Source organism: Pipra filicauda, unplaced genomic scaffold, assembly GCF_003945595.2.
Source record: "Pipra filicauda isolate LSUMZ 115617 unplaced genomic scaffold, ASM394559v2 scaffold81_size6448238_pilon, whole genome shotgun sequence".
Lineage (NCBI taxonomy): Eukaryota > Metazoa > Chordata > Aves > Passeriformes > Pipridae > Pipra > Pipra filicauda.
In genome coordinates, this window is record NW_024104998.1 from 1,088,447 (window position 1) to 1,108,587 (window position 20,141).

General features: G+C 39.0%; 2 protein-coding genes across 3 annotated transcripts in view; both read left to right on the top strand.

Moving 5' to 3' along the window:
• Positions 1–20,141, top strand: part of ITGA1 (integrin subunit alpha 1) — a 71,769-nt gene that overhangs the window by 4,541 nt on the left and 47,087 nt on the right. The gene's annotated exons all lie outside the window — the stretch shown is intronic.
• On the top strand, positions 1,721–8,543 carry PELO (pelota mRNA surveillance and ribosome rescue factor). The gene is made up of 2 exons (XM_027716340.1): positions 1,721–2,461; positions 3,622–8,543. Exons 1-2 carry the CDS (start codon positions 1,736–1,738, stop codon positions 4,051–4,053), a joined length of 1,158 nt encoding a protein of 385 aa, XP_027572141.1. The 5' UTR covers positions 1,721–1,735; the 3' UTR covers positions 4,054–8,543.

Here is a 20,141-nt window from a genome sequence, read left to right on the forward strand (position 1 = left end):
AGATAATGGAAACCAGAAACTTCCTTTTAGCCATTCTAAATTTGCCATCTTCTCATCTGTAGGAGGACATCCTCATAATTTTCTGTTATCAAATTGTGTAGTCATTCTAAACTTAATGTACCTGTTCCAGATGCCCAGACACACTTATCAGGGCACATTAGTTTGCCTACTTTCTCAATTTTTCTTTTTTTTTAATCATTCTTCATGCAAGCACTGTCTTTTCTGTTCTTCATTCTTTTACTTATTCTTTCTAAATTTGCAACATTCATTCTGAAATGGAATTTTTAGTGTCATATGCTGTTTCAAAAATAAGCTACAGAACTTAGAATCACAGAATTTTAAGGGGTTGGAATAGACCTTAAAGATCATCTAGTCCCAACCCCCCCACCATGTCCAGGACACCTTCTACTAGACCAGGTTGCTCAAGGTTTTATCCAGCCTGGCTTTGAATACTGCCAGGGTTGGGGCAATCTGTTCCAGTATCTCACCACCTTCATAGTAAAAAATTTCTCCATAATTATCTAAGCCAAACTTCCCCTCTTTCATGTGTACCCATTCCCCCTTGTCCAGCCACTACAGGTCCTGATGGAAAGTCCCTCCCTGGCTTCCCTGTAGGCCCTCTTCAGATACTAGAAGGCTGCTTTGATGTCTTCACATCACCTTTTCTTCTCCAATATTAATGTATAATGAAACAATTTTTTTATTATTTCTGGCTTGTTAAATTTGTCTGGGCTGCAAATGAATTGCATAGTGATTGTTCAGGTCCAGTTTCTTTGCAAGTAGCATTGAACTAATGGAACTGTGTTTTTTCAAGGCATATTACTTATATTTGTTGACATCAAGCTTCATTTGAAAAGTGCCCATCTGTCTCTGAAGCACCTCAAAGCTGTCTTGCTCTGAGATGCAGGAAGCCGTCAAGACTCGTGCAAATGTAACCAAAACCTTTTAAAGTTGGAGTTCAGTTTAAGAGCAGCGTCCAAGTAACAGTTCAGGTTTAGATGTTTCCTGTGCCCGGTTCTCATTTCGCGGTGACGGCCGCCCTAGCCCGGCACCAGCAGCTGCTGGAGGTGGCACTGAGGCCTCCGGGGCACTTCGGCACCCGCTGACCCGGCCCAGGGGATCGGCCATCGCCATGCCGCTTGTCCCTTTCTTCATCTGTACCCGCAACTTTCCACATCTGCTTGGTTTTGCCGGGTTTAAGTTTTTTTTTCTCCTCTTCTGAAACGTGAAGGGCCGCGTTAGGAGCCTTCGGGAGTCTGAGGTGCCGCTGTGAAGCGCTGGAAGGGACGGACCAGCGCCGTCGCGACTCCCTCCCGCCGTGCTCCCCGCGAGGCAGCAGCGGGAACACACCCCAGCTTCCAGCCCTCGCAGCACCTCGGCTGCCTCCCAGTCCCTTTCCCCGCTCCCCTCAGGGACTTTTCCTCCCTCAGGACGGAGCCCCGCCATCCACCCGCAGGTTACGCGCCTTCCCGCCGCTCCTGCGCATGCGCCAGGCCCGCCGGGGCCGAGCAGGAGGTGAGGAAGCGCACGCCGCGGCGGCGCCTTTGCAAGGAGAGGGGGGTGTGCGCGCATGCGCCATGGGGGGGCAGGCGGCGGGCGCCGCGCGTGCGCGCTGTGCAGGGTAGGGCGAGGGTCTGGCGGCGGGAGCGCGGAGCGGCCATAAGAGCCCCGGCGGGGCCGCGCCTGAGTCCGGGACAGCGAGGGGATCCCCCTCCGGGGCACGGGGACCGTCAGGATGAGGCTGGTGAGGAAGGACCTGGAGAAGGACAACGCGGGGCAGGTGACGCTGATCCCCGAGGAGCCCGAGGACATGTGGCACACGTACAACCTGCTGCAGGTCGGGGACAGCCTGCGCGCCTCCACCATCCGCAAGGTGCAGACTGAGTCGGCTACGGGCAGCGTGGGCAGCAACCGCGTCCGCACCACGCTCACCCTCTGCGTGGAGGCCATTGATTTCGACTCGCAGGCCTGCCAGCTGCGCGTCAAGGGCACCAACATCCAGGAGAATGAGTACGTCAAGATGGGCGCCTACCACACCATCGAACTGGAGCCCAACCGGCAGTTCACGCTGGCCAAGAAGCAGTGGGACAGCGTGGTGCTGGAGCGCATCGAGCAGGCCTGCGACCCGGCCTGGAGCGCCGACGTGGCCGCCGTGGTCATGCAGGAGGGGCTGGCCCACGTCTGCCTGGTCACCCCCAGCATGACGCTTACCCGCGCCAAGGTGGAGGTGAACATCCCCCGGAAGAGGAAAGGGAACTGCAGCCAGCACGACCGCGCTCTGGAGAGGTTCTACGAGCAGGTGATGCAGGCCATCCAGCGGCACATCAACTTCGAGGTGGTGAAGTGCGTCCTGGTCGCAAGCCCGGGCTTCGTGCGGGAACAGTTCTGTGACTACATGTTCCAGCAGGCAGTCAAGACTGACAATAAACTTCTGCTGGAGAACAGGTCCAAGTTCCTACAGGTAAGATGCTAAACAGTTTCCAGAGTGGGTGAAAACGAACTTGAGAGTTGTCTGTCTGTGATAGTAAAAGGTAGTCACATGGGAAATAAGGCTCTTACTAGACAAAATAAATTTCTTACTGAGCATCATAAGGAATCTCATCTCATACCTCTCAAATTGTAAGGTAGTTATGCGTGATACAGGGATGGTTCCCCCCCAGGATACCTTAATGTGGAGTAGAGAAAGCATTAAATATATGGAACTCCCTATAAAGGCATATTTATATGAATATAAATAATGTAAAGTGTGAAGTACAAATTGGAAAATACTTTAACTCTACTGTTACTCTGTCATGCTGTATAGTGTGCACGTTTAATAACAGCTTTGTAGAGATGGTTTTTTTTAAAAGTACCTGGATGTGGTATAGGTTAGTTAACTTTGGTTTTAGTCTTGTATTGAAGGTTATGCAGATCATGGCATTTTTTCCCGTTTCTTCATCATCTCATTGAGTGGGTGGAGGTTTTAGCCTTTAATGAAGCGGGCAAATTCAGAGCTTAAAATGAGTTTTCATAAGGGTAGTTGTATAATTTTTAAGTTGGAGTAGGCCTGTAATCTATGCTTGCAGAGGGCTGGGGGCAGGGTGAGTGAAGTGTGTCCCGATACTTAATGGTCCCAGCGTTAGAAGACCAGCACACCAAGGAGCCTCCTTTTGCATTTGTAGTATGGAAGTAATAGTATGTGTGAGAAGTTTCAATGTACTTCACAATTTTGCAAGCATAATAGCCGTGCAACTGTGCAAGACTCAATGCCTTTGCACTATATCCCTGCAGTCTTAAGAGGCCTTTTCTGGAATGCTTTAAAACGGAGAGGCTTAGATCTTAGTTTCTTAGTTTCAACTAGCCCTCCCTCGGGGTGGGCATATTTAATGCAGTCTTTGAATAAGTGAAACAGTTTTGTTTTGTGCTTCTTGAAGTGCAGTTTAAGGGATTTGGTGTAGGTTCTGGGTTGCAGGAGAGATCCCTTAAGAAAAGAATCTTGTATGTTTTAAGAAGGAGGTAACTTCCTCAAATAACTGTCAAGGTTATTGTTATGTATAGTGGAAGATATTTGTGATTGGCTAATGAAAAAAATGGTCCTTTTTCTTTGAAAACACCAAACCTCTGACTTTGTTTTTGCTCTAGGTCCACTCTTCCTCAGGACATAAATACGCTTTGAAGGAAGCACTCTGCGACCCAGCCGTAACCAGCCGCCTTTCTGACACTAAGGCAGCTGGTGAGGTCAAAGCCCTAGATGACTTCTATAAAATGCTGCAGCACGAGCCTGACCGGGCTTTTTATGGCCTGAAACATGTGGAAAAGGCCAATGAAGCCATGGCCATTGATACCCTGCTGATCAGTGATGAGCTTTTTCGGCACCAGGATGTGGCTACGCGTGCCCGATATGTTAAGTTGGTAGACAGTGTGCGGGAGAACATGGGCACAGTGCGCATTTTCTCCAGCCTTCATGTGTCTGGAGAGCAGCTTGGCCAGCTGACAGGGGTGGCAGCCATCCTGCGCTTTCCTGTGGCTGAGCTCTCTGACCAGGAGGACGAGTCTAGCTCTGAAGAAGATTGATGACAGTGACTTCATTCCACAGTTTCTTTTCCATGTCACGCTGAAATGACATTGAAGGCGCTCCCTTCCTAAATACTGTGTACAGATGTTCCATGACATGTAATTATAAGTTTTCAGTAGTATACACATAAAGTATGTAGCTCTGCTGAGCACACTACTTGATATCTATTCTATAATGTGTGTTGAAGCAGACTGGTTTTTGCAAGTTACATCGCAAACCTCCAGCAGTATAAGAAACTAATTTGGCTCCCCAAAGCTGCTTAGTCTGTATATTAAGGCAGACTGGTAGCTTAGTGGAGTGTTTATGAAAAAATAATAAACTAAGAGGGAGAAATTCGTGTCAGACTATTTCTGTTCAAGTGCTTGAAAAGACTATTGAAAAACAAGTGTAAACTCCTTCAGGCAAGTCCTATCAAAACTGTGCTTGATCTTCTTAGGAAGTTGCCATTCTTCCTAGAATGTGTCAAGGGAATGGGGTCAGCATCATTTCTTAGGGCTTTTTGTGGTGTTATGAGTCTAACCACTTAAATATTTCTGTGAAACACTTGAAGCAGTCTTTCAGAAATCAGATCCTTTAAGCTTTTCCCTAACATGATAGTAGGTAGATAGCAAGAGAAATGTGACTCTCAGTCACACACTTAAGTTACCTTTTTGAATCCTGTTACCTTGTGAGATTGTCCTAAAGGCTAACAAGGTATCATTGACTGTATTTTGCTAAATTGGCATTTTTTAGCAGCCAGTTCTGAGAAAGTGTATGAAAAGGCTTACAAAAGCTGGACCCTAGTTTCCATGAGGAATCTTTTGACAACAAACACTTTAGCTAATGTCATAATCCGGTATTTTTCTGTTTAGGTACCTCTTTAAAAATACACATAAGCTGTGATACAGAAATTAAGGTTATGAAATTATAAATCAGTTTTCATCCTAAAATAATGGCAACTGTAAAAGTCAAAATTACTTCTTCAGTTATTAGATCTGCTAAAAGTATTGAGAGCCACAAAGAGTTTTGTTTCTTCACTAGGCAATAAATCTTAGGCTGAGGAAGCAGAAATTGTTTTCAGATTCAGACATAACCTGTGAGGGAATTGTTTCAAACCAGTGTTTGATGGTGTGGTTTCTGTGTGTAAATAAGGATTCCTTTTTTAAATGTGGTGGAAGGTGGAGAACAGGAGCTGTGGAAGACTTCCGAAATATGGAAAGTGACATAACAGTGGAACTTTAAAAAATAAAACCACTGAAACTCTTAGTCTGGGTAGAATAGTTTTAGGAAATCATTTTTAAGGGTAGTCCCATATGTTGATGGGTGCCAGTCCTCTGCAGTTAATACTATTTATTGTTAGCTGAAAACTCAGTCTAAACTTCTTAATAGAGAACTGGTTTTGAGTTAAAAGCCATCTTCCCTTTTCCCACCATCCACACAATCTTAAAGAATTCATGAACAGAACTTATATTAGAGCTGTAGCCCTGTGATTCTTTTTTCTCTGAAGACAAGCAAGCCCATTGAAACAATTGTTTACATTGTTTACATTTACATTTACTTCCATTCAAATTTGTAGTACACCACAAATCCATAGTTTATTTCTCAGCAAACTGAGAGACAGATCAGACTATTCTTTGGTTGTGGAATGAGTTGCTGTTTTACCAGACCAAACTGGTTCCACTTATTCCATTTTAAGCCAGAAATTATGAAGAGTTTTTACTGTACTGCAAAATTACAATGGCAGTTTTGTGTTTAGTGCCTGTGGTGTATCATTCAGGAAAAGAAGCAGCCATTTTGTTGCATATTTGTTCTAAGGTAGAACTGAAAACATCTGGTAAGAAAACGTGAAAATAGTGATTCTTTGAATTATTTGCACTTAGAGTTAAAATTCTGTCCTGACTTTACATTTTGTGTATTTTTATTTTTTTAGCTATTCCTATCATGTCACTAAGTCTCTGAAAGAAATACATGTGGACTTGCCCAAAGTATGGAAGGGTGGGACTTTTTTTTTTCTGGTAGCCATTTTTGTAGTAAAATAAATATACAATCACTATGTATACAAATGCATCCTGTTTCAGGAAACAGCTTAAGGGCTTGATATTGAAAGTAGGTTGTGTTTAGTTGCAGATGCTTGACCTGGCCAAGTTCCAGAGTTGCTACTATATTTCACATTTCAAGGAGTTTTGATTAGTTGAAAAGTCTATATTGACAGACTTTCTTAATGCAGACCTTAGCATATGTGCTCAGATGACACTTTCACAGAAGATGGATGGTATCTGCAGATTAAAGGAGGAAGTGCTAGAGCCATGGGAAAATATTTTTGTGTCCATTGTTTGAAACTAAAAGTGCATGAACTGAAAACAGTATTTAATGATTTTGAAGTGTCTCAGTTTAGTTTCTGATTACATTCTAACATAATTCTATGAATTAGTAATATGGTTTAGCTTCCAGTTTTTCACTTTTCAGAGTAAATGAATACACATTGTAGGATTTCTTAAAGCTTGTTACATTTGGTAGGAAGAAAGCTTTAAAAAGTGAAATCAGATTGATACTGAACCCTGCTGTGCTCTACAGTGATGCCAATAAATTTATTTTAGGCCATAATGCCTCTAATAATGCCTACTTTGGAGCAGGCCCCAGTTTCTTTTGTCATTTCTGGCATTTGAATCCGTTTATCATTATATAATTTTTTGTGGTTGTTTACCAACTAAAGTTTGGTGGAAAATGTGAGGTCACCACCAGCTACAGACCAAAATAATCCTATTAGTTAAAAAGCAAAATAAAAGATTAATCTTCCAGTAAAACTTCAAAGCATTTAACAGTATTTGATCTAGGGGATTCCTCATCTCCCTCGTCGTGTCTTCACCCTTGTGTAAGTAAAATGCTAGTAGTAAATTATCTTTGGACCACTCCCTGACCACCACTGTAACAAGAGCCCATAGCTCTTCAGCTTAATTTGTGATGGGACTAGGCTTGATGGTTTTAAAGCCATGTGAATAAATGTCTGAGGTAATTTTCATCAGCTACTGTTCTCTCATAGGTTAAATAGCCCTGAATTTTAAAATTAACCTACCATTTGAAAATCTTGGTTTAACTTCTGGGCTGCTGACCTTGGTTTGCCTATTTCTGTGGAGGTATATTATACCTCACTTCTCATTTGACTGATTTATGTCTTGAGCCTCTCCAGTTTCTTTCTGTAAGCTGCATTATCCATCCAGAAAAGTGTGCCTCTATGCATGTGATCTCTTGTAGATCACCTATTCCATTCAAATTTTTTTGAGATTTTCATAGCTTTATTTTTAAAGAAAACAAGCCTGTTTCATACAGGAGTACTTACCTAGTTTTGCAGGAAAGAAGAAAAAACAACCACATGTTCTCAGAATGTTTATGCTGGTTTTTTATGTGAAGGCACATTTCTACAGTGTGTGGTCTATTTCTTCTACAAAAGATCTGAGAAAGCAATTTTTAAAATGTGGAACAGCAATTAGAAAGTCTGCAATTAGGAATCCTTGTTTATAACATAAAATTAGAATTCCTGCAAGACACATAATAACAAAAAAATGAAGGAATGACTTCAAAAAACTACTTATCTCTGTACTTTTTAGATACGGCAAAACTTCAGACTTGATTTTTTTTTCCTTGGTCTCTGATATACCAGTTGCTTTTATCAGTTCCCCACCCCCCCTTTTTTAAAAAAAAGATAAAATGTTTCTTTTAGAATTAAGTTCTTAAAGGAGCTGGGTGCATCTGAGGTGGTTTAGGTGAATAAAAAAAAAAAGTTTCTTCAAGCTCTGCTAATGGGGGAAATGATACAGATCTGGCAATCATTCCCTTCTCAGTTCTTGTTCACTATACACCTGTAACTTGTTACAAGGTGAATGATAAAAGTTTTGATTCTTTAAGAATTTAGGATTTTTTAGTTCTGATTTGATTTAGCAGATAGTAGGCAGAGAACGGTTGACAGGGCTTTATTAGATTATTTTTCAGTATCTCTGTTTCTTTTGTAAGAGCCACAACTTGCTTTTAGAGACTGTTTTAATCAGATTTTGTATGGAAAAATAGTATTTTGAAAACTCATTGTTCTGCTAATTTAGGGTTAAGAAAATGCTTAACTAGTTTGGTCTTGTGATTATTACTGTGATTCTTAAATCAGGCTATGACGTGGGTTGAGCCTGAGCTTTTTCAGCAGTAGAAAGAGTAAACATAGGCTGTGGAGCTTCTTGTGTGACAGTTGCCCAAAGACTTGCTGAATAAGTGTAATGTTTAGTCCTGCCACATTTTTTATGCTTGACTCAAGTAGGGCATTGACTTGGATTTGATGATAACTGCTTGCACGATAGAGAATATAAAGGAAAGAAATGTCTTCAATCTAACAACGAAACTGCATATGCTCTGTGAACTTCTTAACTTGACTGTTTTAGAAATCCAGTATATCTTTTCTGTGAAAAAATTGTCTCCTAAGGTGCCTTAGCCTAAAATAAAGCATGAGGAAAAGGTCTCTGAAATCATACTCTGTTGTCTGAAAATAATTCTTCCTTTTGTCCCACTTAAGGGCTGTACAAGAAACAGAGTGGGGGCTGGTGTAAGATCAGCCCTTTCTTCCAAGTCAGTGTCTTCTGGGAAATGCAACATGAAGCAGCAACTTTCAAGCCCTGCCAGCTCTTGTTAGCTTTTGCTGTATCAGTCTCTAATTTATTGCTGTCTTTTCACAGCTAATGTAATTGCTGTCATGCTGCTCTAATAATTACTTAAAAGTCAAATTAGAACTGATAATGAATCCTCTGGTGAAATAGCTGTTCCATTAGAGAATGTTAATTAGTTGAAACCAGCCCTCCTTTTTAGGAATGTACATACCAGACTTGATGGGAAGTGTTTTCTCTGGTCCAAAATGGAATTTCTAGTCAAAGCCAAGCCGGGAATAGTGAAAAAAGAGCCTAAGGGCTCTAAGGAGTCATATGGAACAGAAGATAACACAGCTTAAGACCGTTTTCTGTTCCATAGTTAACACTAAGGCTAAAGGTGCTCCCTTTTCTGTCATTGTGTCATTGGTAAGTACAACTCCCCATTGTCTAAGCAAAAAATTATATTTTGTCTGAGGTAGCTAAGTTACAACTGCCTCAGGTATGACACCTCTTGGGATGAGGGAGGCAATTTTCAGACTTTTGATCTGAATTTGACAGGAAAATAATTGAAAGCTGGAAATCTGCTTTTGAAGACAGGCATATTATTTCCCATGCAGCCTTTTTCTTTGCTCAGAAAAAATAACTTCAGCAGACTTTTTACTGAAAGGGCTTGTATCAAAGATGGCGGGGGGGTAAGAAAAAAGCTAACTTGACTCTTGGCTTGTAGTTGCTTTGGTAACTGAAGGAATGTCTTGGGATACAGAGTTGATAACTATCTTCAGGACTCAAAGATTTGTTTACAGTAGTGGTAACAAGTGATAAATTCAGAATGTCTGACAGTTGTTCAATGCTCATGGACATAACCTTCAATGGTTTCTGATGCTCTGAAAGCTGCAGTAGGTTTTGTTGAAAAAAATTGCCTTTTCTTTGACCTGCAGCATTCAGCCTTCAAGTGGCTTCAAGTGTTTTAGATAGTTTAGTTTAGGTGTGAGAGAAGTTAATTAATTTGTTTATCTTGCCCAAATAGTTGTCATAATACCATTTCCATTCCCATTTGCTAAAGAAAACTGGTATATCCTGTATAATTTTTTCCTCTCCTGAGTGGAAATTGTTGTTTTGAGATAGGGTGTCTAAGAGAAACTGAAGTGGACTCTGGAGAAACAGTGCTGGGTGAACATCAGCTTTCTGCCAGGACAGTGAAGTCTCCTGGGGCAGTGGCTGCCCTTGCTGCAAGGCTGTGTGTAGGAGCTACTGGGACAGCAGTGATGAGAGCCAGAAAAAGAGCAGCTGTCTCATGAGGGAACTTTTCCAAGTTCCAGAGCTGTGAGGGAAGATGAAAAGCTATGGTTTAATGGAAAACATGAGGTGCTGATTTGGGTATGTGACTCTTTCCCTAAGGAGAGATGCAGTGAATGTCTGAAATATCTGTACTCAGTTCTAACAACTCATGCTCAGTTGAGGGTAAGATGCCAGCTGATGTGATTAAGTTCTTTGTATCTGAGGGAGAGGAGCCTTGAGCCTTGAGGCCGAGCCTTGAAATTGAGATACTGAGACCTTGGTAATCCTGTCACTATGGAGTAACTAATTTCTGACAAGCCTATTACACAAGTGTCACACGTGGAGTCATTGCTGTATCTGAGGCTCGTGAAGGACTGGTTTTCCTTTCGTACCTGTCTGAAAGCCACCATCTTTTTCAAAATAATTGCTTTGTGAAACAAATACCTCACTGTGTCATGTTGGCAATATGTATGATAACCCAAGTAAAAATTCCTAGTCAGACATTAAAAAAAACCAAACAAACAACAAAACCAACAGAAGCTGATTGAAATAAACTTTTCAGAGGTTTTGGGCGGTGCCTAGTGAGAATAAAAGGAGACAGACAGATAATATGTAACCACCAACAGTTGGTGGTTTTTCACAGTTTTTCAAGTCATTTCAACTAAAGGATTGTTTTTAAAGATAAGCAGACTGGTGAGTCAAATCACTCAAATGACAAGTTTTTAAACCTTTTCTTTAGAATGCCTCAGAAATCAGTTATCAAAACTCTTATTAATACACAGTCAAACATTATGATCTTGGTAAACAACTGAGTTATGATTGCATGAGTTGTTTCAAGCTGTCTGCATATGTTTTATCCAAGTGTAGATGTGCATGGTTCTGTGTATTTTTCTTCTTAGACAAAGTGTTTTCTGATGAGAACAAAGTTAAGTATTCAGAAAGAACAAAATTAATCTTGGCAATTAATGCTGACAGTTATGAGTCTAACTTCTCCTAATTCTGAAGACAATTTCTAATTGTCTTTTTTTTTTGAGGGGGGGCAGAGTGTGGAAATTGTCACTGAAAAATGCTTAAGGCTTTAGGCCTTAGTATTTTGAAAATGAGGTTTTAACTTCTAGAACATTTTTTAAACTACTTTGTTCTTCCCTAGTTTAAGCACTTTTATTTTGACATAAGAACTGGCAAGAAATAATGTATGTTAGAGAGCAGAAAGTTCCTACTACTGGAAAAATGAGAAGTTGGAACAGCCTTGCAGTCAGAAAAAATCTGAGCTAAAGGTCACTTTTATATGGAATTTTTTCCCCTGAAAAATATTATGTAGTTGCCAGCAACAGATAGGAATCAATTCAGCAGTCCTGTACCCCATGCTTGGAACAGAAGCAGAGCACTTGCTGGTTTTATTCTAGAAGAGTATTGTGTTGCCCTGTTTATATCCGTCCAATTCATAGCACGTTTGTTCACACCACATCTCAACAAACACACCAGATTACACCACAAAACTGAGCTGCTGTCAGACAGGGATTAGCTAATGATGCATCTGAGCTAATGATACAAAAATGCATTGATTAGGTGCCTGATAAAGGCAAGAGGGGTGTTGTGGGACATAAGGTGATGGCATGAGGTTCATTTGTGCCTTTTTAGAAGGTCCTTCACACTCACAGGTCCTGTTGACTTCAGAAGACTGAGTAACTTTTAACGCCAAAACTTCAAAGTGGTATCTACACAAGAAAGTAAAATTTCATCACTAATAAACTTCCATGGTACTTCTGTGTAGGTGATCAGGTGTTTGAAAGAAAAAGTGATGGATTCTTTATGGAAGTCCAGATACCATGAGGATACTTTCAGAACAGGCCTGGTCTGGACAGATATCTTTAAAATCATAGGTGTACTTCAGTGCTGTGGGTGGGAAATGTAAGTTATTAGTGCCAGTAATTCATGTAGAAAACTCTATCTTAAACTTCATCTAAAAAACAGGATGTTTTCCTACCTCTAGGATACAGCTTTAATTTTTTGGGGTGGAAACAAACGTTCCTTTTATAATCTCTTCATGACTAGTTCCAAATTTCCCTGAATTGTTTATTGACTGATAAAACATTTGCAGTAAAAAGATCTAGGGTTAATTTTGCAGTGCTTTCAACTGGTTTGCCAATTGTAGCAATGGTACAACAAAAGAGATGTTCATACTGTTACTGGTACTTGAGTGCCACAGTCTTTAAGTAGATATAGTTGATGATGCATATTATGCTGAAGTTTTCAGTATGTTGTTAATCAGTATTGGTAATTCATGGTGGTATACTAGCTTTTGGAGGATTTATTAACTTTTTAATTAAAAAAGGTGTCTTGACTATAAAAATATACCACCTAAAAGAAAAATATTAAATATCTGTAAACTTTTACTGCAGTTTTTAAAATTACTTTATTTCCTACCTTCAGTGTGAAATGACAATAATCTTGATCATATTCTCCTCCAAACATGTCACACATGATTCTTTCGGGGAATAAGTTTCTAGAGTACAGTGGAGGTGCATCTTTTATGCTTATTTCAGCTGAGTGATACCAGTGCGAAGCTGGCATTTTGGTTTAGTCTTTTTTTCTGATGAACTCAAGTGAACACTGTACGCCATTTCCTGACTTACTGCTCCATGAACTTGTTTACAGAAAGTGTGGTTTTATCTGTCGCCTGTACATTATGCTCACCTCACAGGTAGACTGGAGATCAGCTACTATCAAATAAAATGTCAAGCTTGTGAAAGTCCTTGTGATTGTCTGAGACCATAAGAGGAGTAAAGCTGCTTAAGTAAAAAAAAATACATGAATTGCCTAGTGCAATGCCAGTGGTTCTTTTGTCCAAATGAACAAACTTTTTTATTGCTGATCTTCAGTTTTTCTTAGGGTGCAGTGTCTTTCATGATGTGTGTGTGGTGGTGGTTTTTGTAGCTGTTACTTAACTTCTGTGGTGAAGTTCATGGAAGATTGGATTTAATGACCACTGTGGCAATTTGCAGTCTCACATTCTTGTCTGCTTAGTAACTCAGTTACGAGTGTAAACTTTATGTTATCACAGAACCATGTTTTTTTAATTGTCCGGTACAATAACAGATTTCTTATGACAGTTAACAATTCGTAGGTAGAGACAAGTAAGGAGACAGACTGGTTGACGATTATCTTCTCTTTCAGCAGTGAGCAGTCATAAATTTCAAATCAGGAGAGCTTCGTATGTCCTAATAGAGAGTCACTACCATTATTACCTATGACACATGCTTGAAACGGGCTCAGGATTTTGCTGGGAGCGGGTCAGACCTGATCTGTGCAAACAAGCAGTGCCTGCTGCACCATGCTCTTGCAGGACAGCACTGGCTTTCCCTTCAGGCATGTCAATACTGTGCAGTTGGGGATGAAGAGGCACTTCCATCTGACCTTGTGTGAGAGCCCTAGAATCTGGGGACCATTCATGGTGGAATTCCAGCATTTCAACAAAAATGTGACTTCCTTTATATTACTGCCTGTAGCAATCTTGTATCAACTATATTCTCACTGTAGTAATTTTTCTGGTTACCAATAAGAGAAAAAGTTTGAAAAAAAGAAAATCTTAAACAATATTATTGGCAATAAAGTTGATTCATTGCAAACAATTAACATATGCAATAGGAAAAAGGTGATGGATTCATGGATGATGATTCATTTTTTCAGTCAAAACTCTGTGTGAAACATTTTTAAACTTTTCAAAATTTGTTTTTTTAAAAGTAGGTTTCATCCCTTACTCTCCGGTTTAGCTCTCAGAAAGCTGCAGGTATAATTATTTAATTTTAAAAAATGTTTTAAACTTTAATAGGATACTTACATTATGAAAAGTGTTTTCCATGTTAGACTGATGTAGTATTTCCCGGTGCATTTTAAATGGAGTTCAGCTTTGTGAGTATTCTTTTGATATACATTTTTTCTGGAACCTGTTAGCTTTATAGAACAAGTTCATCTGAAAAGTAATCTAAGCCTCAGTGCTAAGAACCAGTTTAAATTTTAGAGTTTTCAAGTTTTTGCTGAAGTATGAGAATATGTTTTGGAAACAGAGAAACAGAATTCTATTTTATGTCACCATGACATAAGAAGCTACAGAAACATACTGTTTCCCTCTTGCTCTACTAGAAGATGGCTCAGATAAAAAATATGAATGTTCTGTTGTGTTACAATAAAAAATTATCATAGATGCTTTATTATCAGAAATAATAGCTAACATGTCTCTATACAACTTGACTGTAGTTTACAGGTTGATTTTTTTGTTTTAATATACACATCTGAGATTTTATTCTGAAGTGTGTTTATCCCCCATTTGGGTCTGTCATTTTTGCTTGGCCAAGCTTTCTGCTGGCATTTGGGTTTTTTCGCCCCAAAATCACTGCACAATAGAGTTGTATAAGACCAAAGGAAAATCTAGATATTTGTAAGATTCCATCTTTTCCTTTCCATTGCACTCAAAAAAAATAATTGTGTCACAACTGAATTCATATTGATGCATTTTATAAACTATGGTTTTGCTGTAATATGTAGAAACTGGCTTGGATTTAAGTTCTGTTGTGCTCTACCTAGCTGGGTGTGAGATGGTCATATCAGGATATTTGATTCAGTTGAGAGCAAGCCAATGATAATGTTTAGCATAAGGCAATGAAAGACAAATTTTTTAGTCATTGTGAAGTAAAGAAGTAAAAAAATTTGCTGCTTTTCAGAAAGTCTTTATTGCCACCAAAGCATTTGTACTCTGATAGTAACTTAAGACTTGGCGAAAAATTAGCCAACAACCCCTGGAAACAACATATGGGGGGAGGGAGAATGAAGAATAACAATACCAAGTCCAGTAAACAAAAAAAATAACTGCCTTTCATCCATGTTGCAAATGGAGTGATGCTCTTCACTCTTACGAGTGAAGTGTCATATATTTTATTGATATAAAACAGTGAATTGCCAAAATTCATTGGTAAATGCGATGGTGATTTCACAAGATTTAATGTCAAAGTACACTTGACTATTTGCATCGTAGAGGGAGAGACAGATTAAACTGTCAGGGAGACTGTCCTATTGGGTCATCAGGTTCAGAAAGGACCCCCTTGCTTTCTAAACTCTTCTCAAAGAGAAATCTAGGTGTGGCCAGATCTAATTCTAGTCCCAGACTTGGTCAATGGTTATGTGTAAAGGATTATATGTGCACAATCAATCCTTCATATCACTTAGCTAAGATGTCAAAGTTCAGCATGCTGTTGTTCACTCACTGAGAATGTACTGTGGCAAGGAATCTCTCAATCTCAAGGAGTAACCTTGAGAGGTGTCCCTTCTCAGGGAGAGAAGGGAGCACTCTTGCTGTCCGGGTAGGGAGATAGTAACACAAGTTTTCAGTTAGACATTTTTTGCATCAGTTCTCAGATTATCACATAATGTGATGTTTGAAATGGAATGTTAGAAAGGAATTTCTGTCCTGGGGCATTTATGGGTAGTTGGGTTTAAGTTTGATGGGGTAGGCTTGTGATGTGTAGACTTATTAGATAGAGTGATTTGTTTTGAGGTTTATTTGGTGCTATGGTTCACATTCTGTTAAAGTCTATTTACATTTTTTATATGTAAATAACAGCATAGCGGCAATAGATCTACCCTCAGAAGTGCATATAATTTGTCTGCAGTGCTTGGCAGTTTTCTCTGATTTTTGACAAATTCTTTTTTTTCAAAGGCAGCTTGCAAGCTGGCAAGGAAAAAAACAAGTGCAAAGTATGAATTCAAGAGAAACTTAAAAATGTGTAGACAATGTCTTTTGAATTCACATTTGAACACTGACAAGTAGTGATTTCTTCCAACTCAAAGGAATCATCCGTGTCATGAGTATTCAGGACTTTCTTTTTCCTTAGTCCCAATATTAATATGCTAACATTATGAAAGATGTAGGCCACGTTATATAGTGACAAGTCACCAGTTACCATCTTCTCAAAAAAAACCCTCCTTTGAATGGCAAATGATACTTATCTTGAACACTATTACACTTACATCTCTGCCTCAAAATTTCTCGCAGAGTTCTACAAGCTTTCATGTGTTTTTATCATGAGTTTCAACTCTGATATTGTAAGATACATTCAAAGAAACATTTAAGATAACCAATTGTTAACTGTAATAAACTGGCACTATGTAAGGATGGTCATATAATTTTTTTTTAAGCAAATAGCGGTGGGTTGACCTTCTTAACCATTTGTGCTATCTATTACACAAGCCAGCAGTATCTTTGGATTGAATCACAGGCGTGAAGTTAGAGAACTCTTGTTTGAAGTGACGTGATTTTTGTGATTAGATAAGCTAGGAAAGGTATGGGAGCTACTAGCTTAAGAATGAAAAAAAGATTGTGTTTGCTTCCTCCCATTATTCAAGTGTTGCAGAATTCAATTTCATAGGAAGTATGAAAAGAATACTTAGAAATATTTATGAATTATTTCACATGAAAAGAATTATAACACTTTTGATACTCAATTAGCATCATACTTCTTTAAAAAACAACAGTAAGATACATATTGGATCTACCTGGCTTTTTTTTTTTAGGCTAGGAGCAACAAAATTAATTTTGTGTGTAATACATAGAGTATGCTAGGTAGTATAGGAAAAGCAGTCTAACTGACAGGTCAAATGAAAAATCACTATGGAAGAAGTGGCTTTGGGGCTTGCTAATGTGTGTTTCCCACAGCACTAGGTGTATCTGACTTTCATGCTTTCTGCATGAAATATGACTTAATTATAGGTGAATATGAATAGTTTCTATCTCCAAAAAAAAAAAAAGAAAAAAGAAAGGGTCCTGTGGGCTTACAGATAAAGCTATGTGGTATAGTGGAGTGTTCGTGAGGAAATGGTCTTGGATAGCAAACGGGAATGGGCATAGAGGGGAACACAAAGATTATAGGTCCTTGAATGGAGTTAAGTGTTGATGGAAGAACTACATCCAAAAGATGGACTGGAAATCATTGGAGACAAGATGAAACATTTTTAGGACTTGTTTCGCTTCCATCAAGCTGCTAAATTTGCTAAGCCTTCATACATCTGCACAGATCTAGTAGCAGACCTCGAAAAGTTTTCTGTATGTGACCAGACATTTCTAAGGCTTTTTTCTTCCTTCTGTGAGAAATGGCATAATGCTAAAAATTGTGCTGACGAGAGGACCACTTTCCAAATTTTGAACAAAATAGTTTTATTCTGATGACTGATGACTGAATATGTCACATACTCTTGGTCTCTGCCAAGAATATGCCAAAAATATGCCAAAAAATTTTGCCTGTTGCATTGTGTTATTAATTTCGGACCACATTATAAAGCATTGATTCAGTATATTTTCAGACTTCACACTGCTTTATAAATCTATTTCCAGCACAAAATATTTAGTACAAAACCAGAAAAGGGACCTTTTTTTGATGGGTTGTACAAAACATTTAATAGGTTTTGAAAAGCATGTGGCTACTGAATCTGGAATTACTTTCAAATATATATTTCTTGGTCTTTCAGGGTACTTATCTACTTTTAATAAGAAATGTTTTTTTAGTTATTCAGTCCCTTTCCAGAAACTCAGTCTTTTGCTTTTCAGAGGTTAAAGATTAAAGAAGAAATGCTGGAGGCAAAATTATACAAAGGTTCTTTTGTAGCCCAGAAAAATAAAAGGCTTGAGTTAACCACTACTGAAAAAAAGTTTCAGAAGTTGATTTTTTTTTTAATATACAGCTTTATTTGAAATATGTTGATATTTAGCCAACCAGAACTGAATGCAGCAGGAACTTCTGACACAGCCTCCTTGGCCTTCTGCAGTAAAGGCCAGAGCACTGTGGCCCCCAAAGTCACAGACAGCCATTGTACCACTCTTTCTTCTACTTGGGATGTCAGTGGCTAAATCTCTTTTTCCTAAGACAAGGCTGTGTAATTCTGCAGTGACATTATCACTTGTAGATTTGCTGGTCCAGCAAAAAATCCACATTTGAGCCCTGATTTCACAAATAACATTTTTATAGGTATGTTTTTACAAGCAGAACATGTTTAATCTTCCTTGCTACCAGCCAGATGCAGTCCAGCCCTGACCCAAGTTCATGGTGTTGTGTTGATGCAGCCAAAAGATCCAGCTTTCAGGAGGTTTTATTTCCTGAGGTCCAGTGCTGTGCTTACTGAAGGATACGGTTTGTTCTGTGCTGGTGGCTTGATTCCAGCTAGCTGAGAGCTGCAGCACAGGCTTGCAAGTGCCAACACACAATGGTATCAATTTCCTCAGGTGAAAGAGTTTTCTAATTGCAGAGCATAAACTATTGGCCACTGTCTTGAAAATAAGCTTTTGTGTGAGGCCACACCAATGCTCCCAGTCCTGCTCCCCTCAGTGAGTCACTTTCACCAGCATCTCGACTGCATCCTTTTACACTGCTTGTTTCTTATGTTTTCTACGATCATGAGAGACAGGTGGTCTTTGCAACATCAGCATAAAATACTTTTAAAGGCAGTCACTTACTGCTTTATAAACTAGGACATCTTTTCTAATACAACTTAGCTTTCAGATTTTGATCAGATGCACAGTTCCTTGTTGCTGTATTGCACACGTGTTGTTAGCATGTCTTTAAAACATCTTTATAGCAACGCTGGTTGTAATATGTGCTGTACTAACATTAAAGCAAATTTTTTTAAATTTATTTTGCAAGAGTTCCAAGTATATGAGAATTACATAAAGCATTTTAATCTTATCTTAATCTTCAGTTTAAATTTCTCTATCCTCTTTTATATCCCAGGATGAAAGCAGTCTGAATTTTAAATTTTTTGTTAACTTCCCAGTATTTTCCGGTTGTACATACTTTTGCAAGACATTTCTACTTGTTTTGGTGTCCTCCTTGATTGCACTTAGACCTGCTTTGTTTCAGTCTTTTCTTGCAAAATGCAGATGAATTGATAAAGACAACTGAAATGCTATAGCAGTAAGTGTGAAATGAAACAAAAATAACTTTTTGACCACAGGCTGGGCAGGAAGAAGTAGTGCACAGCCAGTGAGCTAGCCCTGTTCAATTCTAAGTGTAAATTTGTCCTTTCCTGTTTTTGAAAGAAAGCATTTTTATTTGTCAGGATAACCTCTGTTTATAGAGGATTCAATAGTTATTTGCTACATGCCATACACAGATAAAACATTCTAACTCAATTTAATCTCTTGCTTAAGTGGATCTTTGTGATGTCATTTATTGTGGGTGATTTTTGGTGATGTATTTTTCATCAGTAAAGAGCCAGGTGTTAGGCTTTGTTCTACATTTTGGGTTACGTTTATATCCATCCGTTTTAGGAAAATAAGGGTACTAATTCTGTGTTTATAAGGTTAGAGTGGCCAGCCAATATGCTTGTGGACAAGTCCCAGAGAAATCTAGTTTTGTATGGTTTAGGGGCAGAATAACCATCCAGACAGCGTGAACGTTTAGCTAAAAGAACTCGTTAAGTAAAACAGAAAAAAATTTATTAGTAGCTACTGGACAAGTATGAGCTACTACTCTAGGTTTGTAATAGAAATAATATTTGTGTTGTTGTCTTGGTTACGTTTAACCTTTCATGTATAGGTACAAGCTGTGCTAAGCAAAGAATGGTACATGCATCAGCTCATGTTCTCCTCAGTTTAAATCAGCAGTGAGAGGGACATTGTCCCAGGTTTTCTGCAGTGCCTTCTTTCTTGTAGGACATGAAATTAAAACTGTAATTTCAGTTTTCACCTTATATATAAATATAAACATTTATATTCTGCTCTTCTGACCTGTATTAGTTGTTTCTGATGTGTTAACAGTCATTCTGTTAACACAACATGAAATAGTTCAAAATCTTAATTTAATTTACCTACATTAATTGTGAGTAAGTAAAATACCACGTACCTTATGAAAAAATGTTTTTTTCTCCTTACTACCCGTGACTCTGGAAAGAATCCTCTGCAACTTCCCTGTAGCTCTCATTTTTCCGCTGCTTCTGCCAATAGTCTTTTTAATTCATATGCGCAACTTAGTTAGAAACAGTAGAGAGTGCATGTCATCTTAGACAGAAACTGGAAGTGTGAAAGAGTTCAAGCTAGATATTGTTATTAATATAATTTTCACAGCCACAATCTTGATGTTTTGAAATGTTCTGAATAAGCAGCTCATTTGTATAATGTTCTCTGCACTAAAAAATGAAATAAAATGTGAAAGCCAGGTTGCCAT

What these genes read in the sequence shown, in the direction of transcription:
- PELO (XM_027716340.1), top strand. Translation starts at nt 1,736, where the DNA reads ATGAGGCTGGTGAGGAAGGACCTGGAGAAGGACAACGCGGGGCAGGTG. An exon ending in ACAGGTCCAAGTTCCTACAG is followed by an intron (nt 2,462 to 3,621) that starts GTAAGATGCTAA and finishes TTTTTGCTCTAG; the next exon opens with GTCCACTCTTCCTCAGGACA.